We start from the raw sequence: 11,068 nt of genomic DNA, 5'->3' as shown, positions 1-11,068 counted from the left end.
ACCAGCTGTTTTTATGGAACCGCTTTAGCTAATATTCCTTTGTAAAATCTGAACGATTCAATTGATTCTCAACAGATAATTTCGGAGGGAAACAAACTAATGGGAGCTCCATTTTATGGAATTAGGGAATACCCTCTGAACCCTCTGAAGAAGTTTTTTTTTAAACTAAGGTGAAGGGATGGGGAAAATATGGAGCCAAATTCAGGGAATTTAACTTCTCAGTGGGTTAGCGTGTTCAGATAAAGATCCATAGTGCCTACATAGGATATAATCAATGAGAAATTTGGGCTAGGTGATCACTTCTACATCTAAATCTAAAATCTCATGATTTAGTAGGCAAAGACATGTCAATATGGAACTCATTCTAAATACCCCCCCTTTAAATTGATGATTAATATTACTTCCCTTCCTGTTTGGTTTTGCTTGTCTCTGCTACTAACTCAAGTTAGCACCATTCTCCCACTCCCCCCATCCTTCTCTCTTTATCTTGTCTCTTCATAAGCGTCCCACCCACCAAGATGAGACCACAATGAGGAAGAAAATGTCAGCTCTTGATAGACAAGTTTGAATTTCAGTTTCCAAACTCTCACTATGGCATCATCTTTTTCTTGGAAATTTCCTTCATTTTCTGTTGATTCCATCTTTTCATGAACTCTCAGTCCTGTATAAAAAGAGGATCCAGACACGATCCAGGCACAGATTTGCAGTGTCTCTCAGCCTGTGCTCTGCTCCTCCAGCTGCTCTCTCTCAGGATCATGAAGGTCTCTGTGGCTGCCCTCTCCATCCTCATGGTCATGGCCTTCAGCTCTCTGGCATCCTCTGCACCACGTAAGTGGGCTTCCTCTTGCCTTCTATAGTTGTGTTTAGGCTCCAATTATGAGCTAAATAGAGCTCTGGCCAAAGAGCACCCATAGTATGATCAAAGGAGTCTGATAAAGGTTTGGAGAGGGAGGATGAAGAGGGGAGAGTGGGAAGGTAGAAACAGGGAGGCCTTCTAAGCATTTTGGACTTGAAAACATTAACCTAACTTTAACAACATGTGCTAGTAAATATGTAAGTTCAAGGCAGGAGAAAAGAGTAGAAGGAGCCCAAGACTGACTTCTAATGACTCTGACACTAAATAGCCATAAGATCTGAAGCAACTGGATTCCTCTATAAGTTAGAAATTGCATGGATCTCTGACATCCTTTCTAGCTCTCATATTTCAGGTTTTTTCTGTGTTCCCTTCTGCGGAGGAGAAGAGCAGGTCTGACCTCCTCCAGGTGGGATGAGAGTCAGACCTGGTGCTGGAGAGAACCAGGGTAGGGAGACATGAGAGACCACATCCACAGTGGGCCTGATGGAAAGAATGTTCCTGAGATAATTGCAGCACCTAAAGGTATGACCTTACTAATTTTATGACTCTCTTTCCTTTACAGACAGCGTCATGATTTCTCCCTTCTGCTGCTACACCTATGAAAGGCAGATCCCAAGACATCGTGTGAAAAGTTATGTTGAGATCAGCAGCCAGTGTGCCAAACCAGCTGTGGTGTGAGTATCTACCTACTGAGTTTCCTTAGGGTGAAAAAGGATGAGATGATGAGAAGAGAAAATGAAGCTGTTGGGCAATTTGGCCAAATGGCTACATGAGGCAACTCAGGTAGATAAAAGGAAGAGCAGTGGTCCATGTGGTCCCATGCTCAGGTTTGGTCCTCCCAAGAACAAGATGGAAGCAAATCCCTCCAATGGAGAGATAAAGGGAAACAGGAATCTGAGGCTGAGGAGACTGAGATAATCTCTTCTAAAGATGTCTCTAGAAACAGGTGGACTCAATGGGTCTGATGGAGGTTTCAAAAGATGGAATAGTGGTTCCTTAATCCCTTCTAGAAATCTACAGGGAGTTGGGAAGAGGCTAACAGAGAATTGTTCCTTTCATCTCCAGCTGAAAAAGGTCTTTGGTCTCTCATGTTCTCTCCCCTCACTCCACAGGTTCACAACTAAGAGTGAAAAGAACGTGTGTGCCAACCCCAGAGACGCCTGGGTTCAGGAGTATATTAATTACCTGAATCAAGATCTAGCCTTATAGGAAAAGAGACTGCACAAAAGGATTCCGCATTCAGAAACAATCTCCTCACACCCCAGCCTTCCAGCCTTTATATAAGTGAAATTTAATTTATATAAATTATTTGGTGGTAATCTTGGGTATTTATTGGTACTATTTGCACTTTTGGAGGATACTTGTCCCCCATGGAGATCTCTGTTAGCAGCCAACCCTTGGTTCTTTGAATCCTGGGGCCATTTGTTGGATTCCATAAACATCTTTTGGACAAAGATTTCATAATAAAACTTTTTCAAGCCATATGTTTTCTGAGTGTTTTTGGTTTTCTCAGCACAAATAGAATTGTTGGGGGCAGCTAGGTGATGCGGTGGATAGAGCACTAGCCCTTAAGTCAGGAGGACCTGAGTTCAAATGTGACCTCAGACATTTAACACTTCCTAGCTGTATGACCCTGGGCAAGTCACTTAAACCCAATTGCTTCAGGGGAAAAAAGTTACTGTGACAGAAATAGGATTATTTAGGTGGATTTCCTATATTATCATACCACATAAGGGAAGACTCGTCAGACAGCATTTGTTCTAAGGAAAATAAAATTTGATCATTGACGTGTATGACAATCTTATTTTGACTCAGCACTTTGAATGGTTACAAATGTCTAATCTACATGGAGAAACATGGCTTCCAGGAATAAGAATGGCTAATGCCGTCATATTCTGGCATGTGGGCCACGTTCAGTTCTGGGCACACAGTTTAAGAAAAATACTTGGAAGCTGATAGTGTGCCAAGGAAAGCAATTAGGAAGAAAAAGAGTCGAGAGTCCCTGTCATTTAAGAATGGATTATAGGATGGCCAGTGAAGAGAGAAAAAAATTCAGGACATTCATTGTACTGATATTCAAGTATCTGAAAGGCTATCATGAGGAAAAGTTTCTGCTTGTGCCCACCATGAGCAATGGGTAGAAGAACAAAGAAATAAATAGAAACTTAATAATAAGACAACTTCCCAATAATTAAAGCTGTCCAAAACTAAAACCAACTGCCTCAAATGGCACTTAGTTCCTCTGCTTTGAGGTCATTAAACAGAGAGTGGGTGACACCTATAGAGGAAGTTGTAGAAGAGTATGTTTAGTGGGTCCTTTCAAATCTTCAATTCTATGATTTTATGATGCTGAGAGAAAACTGTCAGGAAAGAGTATATACGTAAGGGATATGCTCAAGACACAATGGAAAATCAATGTCACAATGGAAAAGAAAATCAATATCTATCTATCTATCTATCCATATGGGTCAGGCTGTTGATTGAGCAAAAAAAAAAAAAAAAAGTCAAGTGACCCCACCTCTCAAAGTAAATGGATGACAGATGACCAGTCTCAAGCAACCATCAATCAAACACTTGAGGTTAAATTAGAAAAATCCTTGGATGAAGAGGTATGAAGACAGAAGAAATGTTTGGATTGAGTGAGGATACTTATTCATATCTTGTGTTTCTCTTATCAAACACAGGCTCAAAGAGGGTGAGGAAGAGGAAGAGGTTAAATTGAAGAGAAAGAAAGACAGATACAATCAGAGAGAGCCAGATAGACAGATGGACAGATAGAAAGACACGGATACAGAAACAGACAAAGTGCTAGAGGAAATCATTCAAAGAGACAGAGATAGAGAGAGATAGACAGATGGACAGATAGAAAGACACAGACATAGAAACAGAATGCTAGAGGGAATCAAGACATAGAGATAGAGATACAGAGAAAGAAGCAGAAAGTCAGAGATAGAGACATAGAAAGGCAGAGTCAGAGAAAGAGATAGATGGATAGACAGCAAAACAGAGACAGAGTGCTAAAGGGAATCAGACAGAGAGACAGAGGCAGAAGTATGAAATCCCAAACAAATGGTTATATATGTGATTTTAGAAGCAATAGATAAAAATTAAAATTTCCTGAACTGCTCTTAGTGGTCTATTTGGTATGTAGGTAATTTGTCACAAGGGTCAGTAAATTCCCTTGCCTGTCTGGATCCCCTTTTGAACTTTCTTCTTTCTTCTACTCTCTTCTATGTATTATTTTTTCATTGATACTTTTTTGTCTTTTTCTTTTTTGCATCATGATTACTCCCACAAATTTCCATTCGTTCCTCCCCAAAAAAACTTGCCAAATGTAACAAATAAGCATAATAAACAATCATGGTTGTAATGTTTGCCCCTTTCTAGTGCTAAGTATGTACACTCTGGAAAAAGTGGGAAACAAGTTTTACCATCAGTCTTTTGGAAAACATGATTAATCATTCCACTGATCAGCATTCTCAGTTATTTCAAAGTTACTTCTTTCCAGATTTCGCTGTCATTGTATGAATTTTTCCCTGTCTCCTTTTCACTTAACTCTCATATAGAAATTAAAAAGAAATGACAGCACAGATTATGTAAACCCAAAGACAGCACTTACTAGGTAAGAACTCTCTTCAGCCAAACTGCTGGGAAAACCAAAAAAGTCTGAAAAAAATAATTTAGACAAGATCTCACATGTATTTCAAGACACAATTTCACCATGAATAAAATGGTGATAACAATAAGCCTGCCTACCTCAGAAGCCAAATTAATTATTTAATTGAACTTGTTAATTATAATTATATATACTTATTGTTAATAATAAATTGATTAATTGAGCTCTTTATGGTGAAATGAAGTGGAGTGGCTATGTGTCATAGTGGATAGAGTACCAGCTCTGAAGTAAGAAGGACTTGAGTTTAAATGTGGCCTCAGATACTTATTAGGGATGTGACCCCAAGGAAATCATTTAATTTCAATTTTTGCTTTAGGGGAAAAAAGATGTAATGGGATAATAGATGAAAAAGTACTTTGTCACCTTAAAATATTACACAAATGTTTGCTGGTAATATTATCACATAAGGAGATAGAAGTCACTATTCTGTTGACCTCCTAAGTTGTTTTAAGCCAGAAAAATGTCTCATCTTGATCTTTTCTTATCTCTGACACTGCAGAATAAGATTTAAGATCTTATTTTAAAGTTATTTGGAAAGGACTATTGGGTTTTGATGAATCCTTATCTCTACTCTGCCATCGGGCTCCTTTTATTAATATTTTTGGTTAAAATATAAATGAAGAACATAATATCCTTCCATAATTCTCCCCTCCCTTTATGCTTCTAAATCTAATTATTTGTAGCGTAACATATTTATTATTCTACTATTTTGATTTGCATCTTACAACAAAAAACATGTTTGCTCTAGTTAATCAAAAATATGGAGTTTTTCAGTGTTCTGTTTTAAAACAATGGATGCACCAAAAAATGGGATAAGAACTATTCTAGATGTTTATAACAGAACACCAAGTGACATAATAGAGTGGAAGGTATTGTTGAACTGAGCTACAGAAAGTAATGGAATGAGTAACAAGAGGACCCAATGTACTAACATTTATGAGTTTCCAGCCATCCATTTCATCTGAACAGTTGCCAGGAGACTCTACACATTAACAAATCTGCCAGGGATTGAGACAATTAGAACTTAAAAATAACATTAGTATTCTAGCCAGCTGGGTAATAGATTAGCTATTACAGACTATACATTCAGAATTTCAGTATTGATTCTTTTAATATAGACGAAACTCTCATAGATAAGCATGCTCTTTAACAAACTTTATCAAGCCTCATCTTAAGTCTGTTTCCATTGATCCAAGCAACATTTTTATACCAGTCTTCCAAATCTGTATATAAACCCTTCACTTATCTTTCTAACTCTTGTTCTGCCTTATCATCTGCCTGCTAGACATCTCAAATTTAACATGTTTAAAGCAGAACTCATTATTTTTCTCTCTGAATCCTACCTTCCTCTGAACTTTCCTTCTTCTGCTAAATGGCCCTTCATCTTGACTGTTGCTGAGATTTGTAACCTCAGAGTTATTTTCTACTCTTTCCCTTTCCTCACCCCAGTATCCAATTAATCCTAAATCATGTCGGTTCTTCCTCCATATCATCTTTGGTGTCTATTCCCTTCATTCCACATACATAGTCAACACTTTATCTCAGGCTTTTATCAACTCTCATCTAGCTTATTGTAATCATTTCTGTTCTTTTTTATAATTCTTCTGCACAGAGGCAAAAATAACTTACATAAAGCAGAGGTCTAGTCATGTCACTCTCTTGCTCAAAAATTTCAATGTCCCTATTTGTCTCTAGGATAAAAAAAATTCCTTAATCTGCTATTTAAAGCTTTCTACAATCTGATTCTACTTATCCAGTTTTATTTTTGAATGAATGAATAAATATACTAATTAATCAAAAATCATTTGCTATACCTCTACTATGTGCAGAGTGCTGTGTTAAGTGTTGGGGATAGAGATAGTTCCAACTGTCTAGGAGCTCCCAATCTAGATTACAGCTCAGTTCCTACATACCATTCTCTCATCAAATGCCAAATCAATATCCTGCCCCATCTCTGGGATCCTGTTCTCACAGGGTTTGATTGAAAAACTGGTTGCAGCTTCTGGCTTGGCATCCTGAGTTTCTACGTCTCCATGGCTGGAGCAACTGGGTCCGAGACTCTACTCCCTGTACCTAGAACTGAAAAAGACGAGTAAGACAATATCAAAATTCCAAGTCTGTTTCTTCTGGGATAAGAACTCACTATTTGACAGAAATATTTGTGGCAGCCCTCTTTGTAGTGGCAGGAAACTGGAAACTGAATGGATGCCCAACAGCTGGAGAATGGCTAAATAAGTTATGGTCTATGAATGTTATGGAATATTATTGTTCTATAAGAAATGACCAGCAGGATGATTTTAGAGAGGTCTGGAGAGACTTACATGAACTGATGCTAAGTAAAATGAGGGGGAAATGTATTTTTATTTTCACTCACCTCTAACTGAAATTTGGCATTAGCTTCAATCATTCAAAAGCATTCTTCTGAAAAGGGATCCATAGACTGTCTAGCCTGCCAAAGAAGTCGATGATATTAAAATGATTAAAATGACATTTAAAAAATTAAAATAATTAAAATTAACAATGGAATGTCAGCTGCTTGAGTTCAGTGGCTTTAGACAGAGCTGCTTTGTTTCTGGGTCTTGTATTATTTTTTAAACCAGACTTGTGATTTCATCAGTGTAATGAGCCCTTAGGGACTAAACCAGTGCAGATGGAACCCTTCTCTGCAATTTTATAGTCTTAAAGTCTTAAACTCTGTTTGCTTCAATTTTTCAGCTACTTGCCATTTTTCAAATAGCACCTACTTTGCAAGGTTGTTGTGAGAATAAAATGAGATAATATACTTGGCACAGAACTTGGCCCTTCCTTCTTTCCTTCCTCTCTCCCCCTTAAAGAGTTGCCTTAACTGAGTGGATGCCCATCAGTTAGAGAATGGCTGAATAAGTTATAGTTTTGTAAGGGTGTATTTTGAAAATTATCTATGCATATATTTTAAAAATTAAAAAAAAACTTTAATAAAAAAAGAAACATAAAAAGAGTTGTCTTGAGCAGAGGTATCAAATAAGTGGCTCATGAACTTCATGTGGTCCACAATACTTTCAAAGTATCTCCCAAATTAGATTAAAATATAGTTTCTATGTGATTTTAATATGCTTTTTCTATAAATAAAAATATTAAAAATATGTGATTTTTAAGTCAGTATGCTTCCCATAGAGGTCCTTCCACGTGGCTTAGTGACTCTCATTTCTACTTGAGTTTGACACCAAGCTATGAAAAGCTAAGAGATTTGCATCCTAGAGTAATAAAGCCATCAGGTGCTCAGCTCTTCCTGACTCTGAAGTCAGCTCTTTAGGCATGTCATCATCCTGCTTCTGAAAACTGTCTTCTTTTTTCCCCCATTTTTACATGTCCATCAGGCATCTAAAAACATTTCTTAATGAAAATTCAACGATGTAGCAATTTGGGGCTTTACCAGTTGCACAATGTCTGAGTGTTTCTATTTTACTTTTCTGGTAAGATAACTTCCTTGAGGCACACCATGACCATTGTCGATGCTTGTTCACTGGGTAGTCCAATAAGAGACTTCTTTAGTTTTCTGGATAAAAGTGTGCCATTTCCACAGGCACTTCTCATCCTTTGATCTCCGATGCAAGGTTTGTATTTTTTGAATAGTACAGGAAACAGTATAAACTCTCAAGTCTATACAGCTCCACCCAGTTCAACTGACCTGTTCCTGCTATTGTTGCAGCCTTTCCCTGTCCTACAAAGCAAGTGCAGTTCCCAGGGACAGACCTAAAAGTACCTTGAAATATGGGCTCTTCTTCTGGGATTAGGGTAGCTACAGCTGTGTGTCTCTTATGCAATCTTGAGCAGAGTGGGACTAAGCCAGGGATCCCATAGAGAAACCCAAAGGTTTGCTACCTTCTCTGCCAAATCCCTTGTGTTCCTGGGGAGTAGCAGTGTTGCATCTCACAACTGGCTTGCCCTTATCCACAAGCACGATGATTTCCATGTGGTCTCTGACAACTTGATCAAGATAATAAATCTATATTCAATATATAATATATATTATGTGTATATAATATATTAATTATAATATAATGTATTTAATATACATATAAAGATAACAAAAAATAAAAGAAAAAAAATTTTAAATTCCTTACCATCCATGCTACAGTGCAGTTCTCTGGAAATTTTCTGGATCTGTTGTGTCCCCCTCCCACTTTAACTCCAGCTTAGACCCTAGTTGATTTTATACTTTTGAAGTGCAGTATCTTTAGGTAAAAATTTACCTGGCTACTGCCTATCACCTGGAGAGGGACAAACAGAATGTAACAACTTGTTTCAGTGTCTAAAGAGTCAGATTTTCTGGATTCACATAAAGTCTGGGGAGCAGCTAGATGGCACAGTGGATGGCCCTGGAGTCAGGAGTACCTGAGATCAAATCCGGCCTCAGACACTTAACACTTATTAGCTGTGTGACTATGGACAAATCATTTAATCCCAAAGTGTCTCTCAAAAACAAAACTAAACAAAACCTCAATTAAATAACATCTCTGGTTGCTTCCTACATGTGTGATCTCAAACGAATCACAACCTCCTCAGGACTCATCTGTAAGATGAAGTGGGGGTGAGGAGGGTTGGGTAGACAGCCTTTCAAGTCATTTCTGTCTCTAAATCTAGGATTCTATGACACCACTGTATCAAGATGACTAGTTTACGCTCCACAGAAAAATTCTGATATAACAAGTTTCTTTTTTCTTTTTTTTTGTTTTGTTTTTTGTTTTTTTGTTTTTGGGTTTTTTTTTTTTTTTTACTCATGCCCCCTAAACACTGCCTTACAGATTCATTTTGATGTTCACCCTGGTTTTCTTCCAGTTTAGCATTCCAGGTTTATCCACCACCCTATAGATTCCAAGATGATTAATAAAGGAAGTAACAGCATAGAGATCTCCAGCTGAAGAGAGCCAGGAGAGCAGGGCCAACTGGTGAAAGTCCAGGCTAAAACCTTGCATGAACCTGTTACACAGACCTTCAGCACTACAAAGGCAAATAGATGATGGCACACACAACTGATCTGGCATTGGGGAAGTCTGAGTTAGAATCCTGTCTCAGTGACTCTGTGTAAATCACTTAACTTCAGTCTGCCTCAGTTTCCTCAATTGTCAAATGGGGATAATAATAGCCCCCACCTTGCAGGATTATTGTGAGGATCAAATTAGATAACATATGTACGGTATTTTGTGACTCACAAAGTGGTATGCTAGTGTTAACTATAATTACTGAGGCAGCTAAGTGGCAAAGCAGAGCCTTGACCTTGGAGTGAGGAGGAGCTGAGTTCAAATCCAGTCTCAGATACCTTCTAGCTGGGGGATACTTAGTGAGTCACTTAACCATGTTTGCCTCAGTTCTTCCTCTATCAAATGAATTGGAGAAGGAAATGGCAAACCATTCTAGTATCTTCGCCAAGAAAACCCCAGATAAGGTCATAGTCAGATGTGACTGAAATGACTCAGTGACAAAAGCTATCATTATGAATAATTGCTGACTAATTCTGTATCCCTTTCTAGCTCAAATTCTCAACTGTGGCTTTGAAATGAACACTTGAAGCCCAAAACTCAGATTTTGTTTCTTTCCAAGATATCTCTAGAACCTTATTATGAATTTGGGGGTTTGCTCCTACTTCTATTTCTAACAAAACCACCTACTGCTCCTGGCTCTTTCTAGCTCATTGATGTTCATTTTTCAACCCATAAGGCCCTGTATTAAATGCTAGCTATTATGACTTGGGGCTAGACCATTGGACCTGAAATTAGGAACACCTCAGTTCAAATCTGGCCCCAGAGACTTACCAGCTGTGTGACACTGAGCCTGTCACTTAACTCTATTTGCCTAAGGTTCCTCATCTGTAAAATGACCTAGAGTGAAATGGCGAAACACTCCAGTATCTCAGCTAAGAAAATCCCAAATGGGGATCTCTAACAGAGAAAGACACGATTGAAATGACTGAACCACAATATTATGATTTAACCTCTCTGAGCTATAGTTTTTCTGTCTATAAAATGGGCATAATAATATCCTCACAGTGGTATCATGAGACTCAAATAAGAATAGGAATCTCTTTGCAAACTTTAAAGGGGTCAGTATTATTATTAACCTTGGGATTATTGGGTCACCTTAACTTCAATGTATTCCCTCACCATGTCCAAGAAGGATGTACTCTGGGAATTCCTGAAGAAATATAAGCAAAGGGGTTCATCCATCCCTTTCCCTACCATTTTGAGACTGATCCCACTGAGATTTTGAGGAGACAAAAAAGGGAGAAATTAAGGTTCTTTCAGACCCTCCCCACCTTTACAGCACTGAGAAATTTTCTCTCTCATTGCCATTCTCTAGGGACCAGCTTCATTAGCCAGCCCTGGATCTTCTGGGAGCTGGAACTTTATTTCAAATGTGAAAGGAAGATGGACACAGAACAACTGCTTCTCCAGACATCTAAAGAAATAGATAGTTTGGGTCTGAATGTCATTTGGAATCTACAGTTCTCTCATGGCTTCTGAATGCTTGATGGTTTTAGGTTTTCAAGACATACCTTC

The 11,068-nt window shown here is 38.2% G+C and overlaps 1 protein-coding gene across 1 annotated transcript; it reads left to right on the top strand.

Moving 5' to 3' along the window:
• The first annotated feature begins 687 nt into the window (after positions 1–687).
• Positions 688–2,338, top strand: LOC141541440 (C-C motif chemokine 3-like). Its single transcript, XM_074265549.1, has 3 exons — positions 688–828; positions 1,419–1,530; positions 1,969–2,338. The coding sequence occupies exons 1-3, from the start codon at positions 756–758 to the stop codon at positions 2,063–2,065; spliced, it is 282 nt and encodes a 93-aa protein (XP_074121650.1). The 5' UTR covers positions 688–755; the 3' UTR covers positions 2,066–2,338.
• The last annotated feature ends 8,730 nt before the right edge of the window (positions 2,339–11,068 follow it).

The sequence above is a fragment of the Sminthopsis crassicaudata genome, chromosome 4 (genome assembly GCF_048593235.1).
Source record: "Sminthopsis crassicaudata isolate SCR6 chromosome 4, ASM4859323v1, whole genome shotgun sequence".
NCBI classification, from domain to species: domain Eukaryota; kingdom Metazoa; phylum Chordata; class Mammalia; order Dasyuromorphia; family Dasyuridae; genus Sminthopsis; species Sminthopsis crassicaudata.
Note: the sequence above shows the minus strand (reverse complement) of the source record. Positions and strands in the feature narration are given on the sequence as shown.

Excerpts from the sequence above, each read along its gene's own strand:
- LOC141541440 (XM_074265549.1), top strand. The coding sequence starts at position 756 with ATGAAGGTCTCTGTGGCTGCCCTCTCCATCCTCATGGTCATGGCCTTC. Across the intron at positions 829-1,418 it reads TCTGGCATCCTCTGCACCAC|ACAGCGTCATGATTTCTCCC; the intron begins GTAAGTGGGCTT and ends TTTCCTTTACAG. Across the intron at positions 1,531-1,968 it reads TGTGCCAAACCAGCTGTGGT|GTTCACAACTAAGAGTGAAA; the intron begins GTGAGTATCTAC and ends CTCACTCCACAG.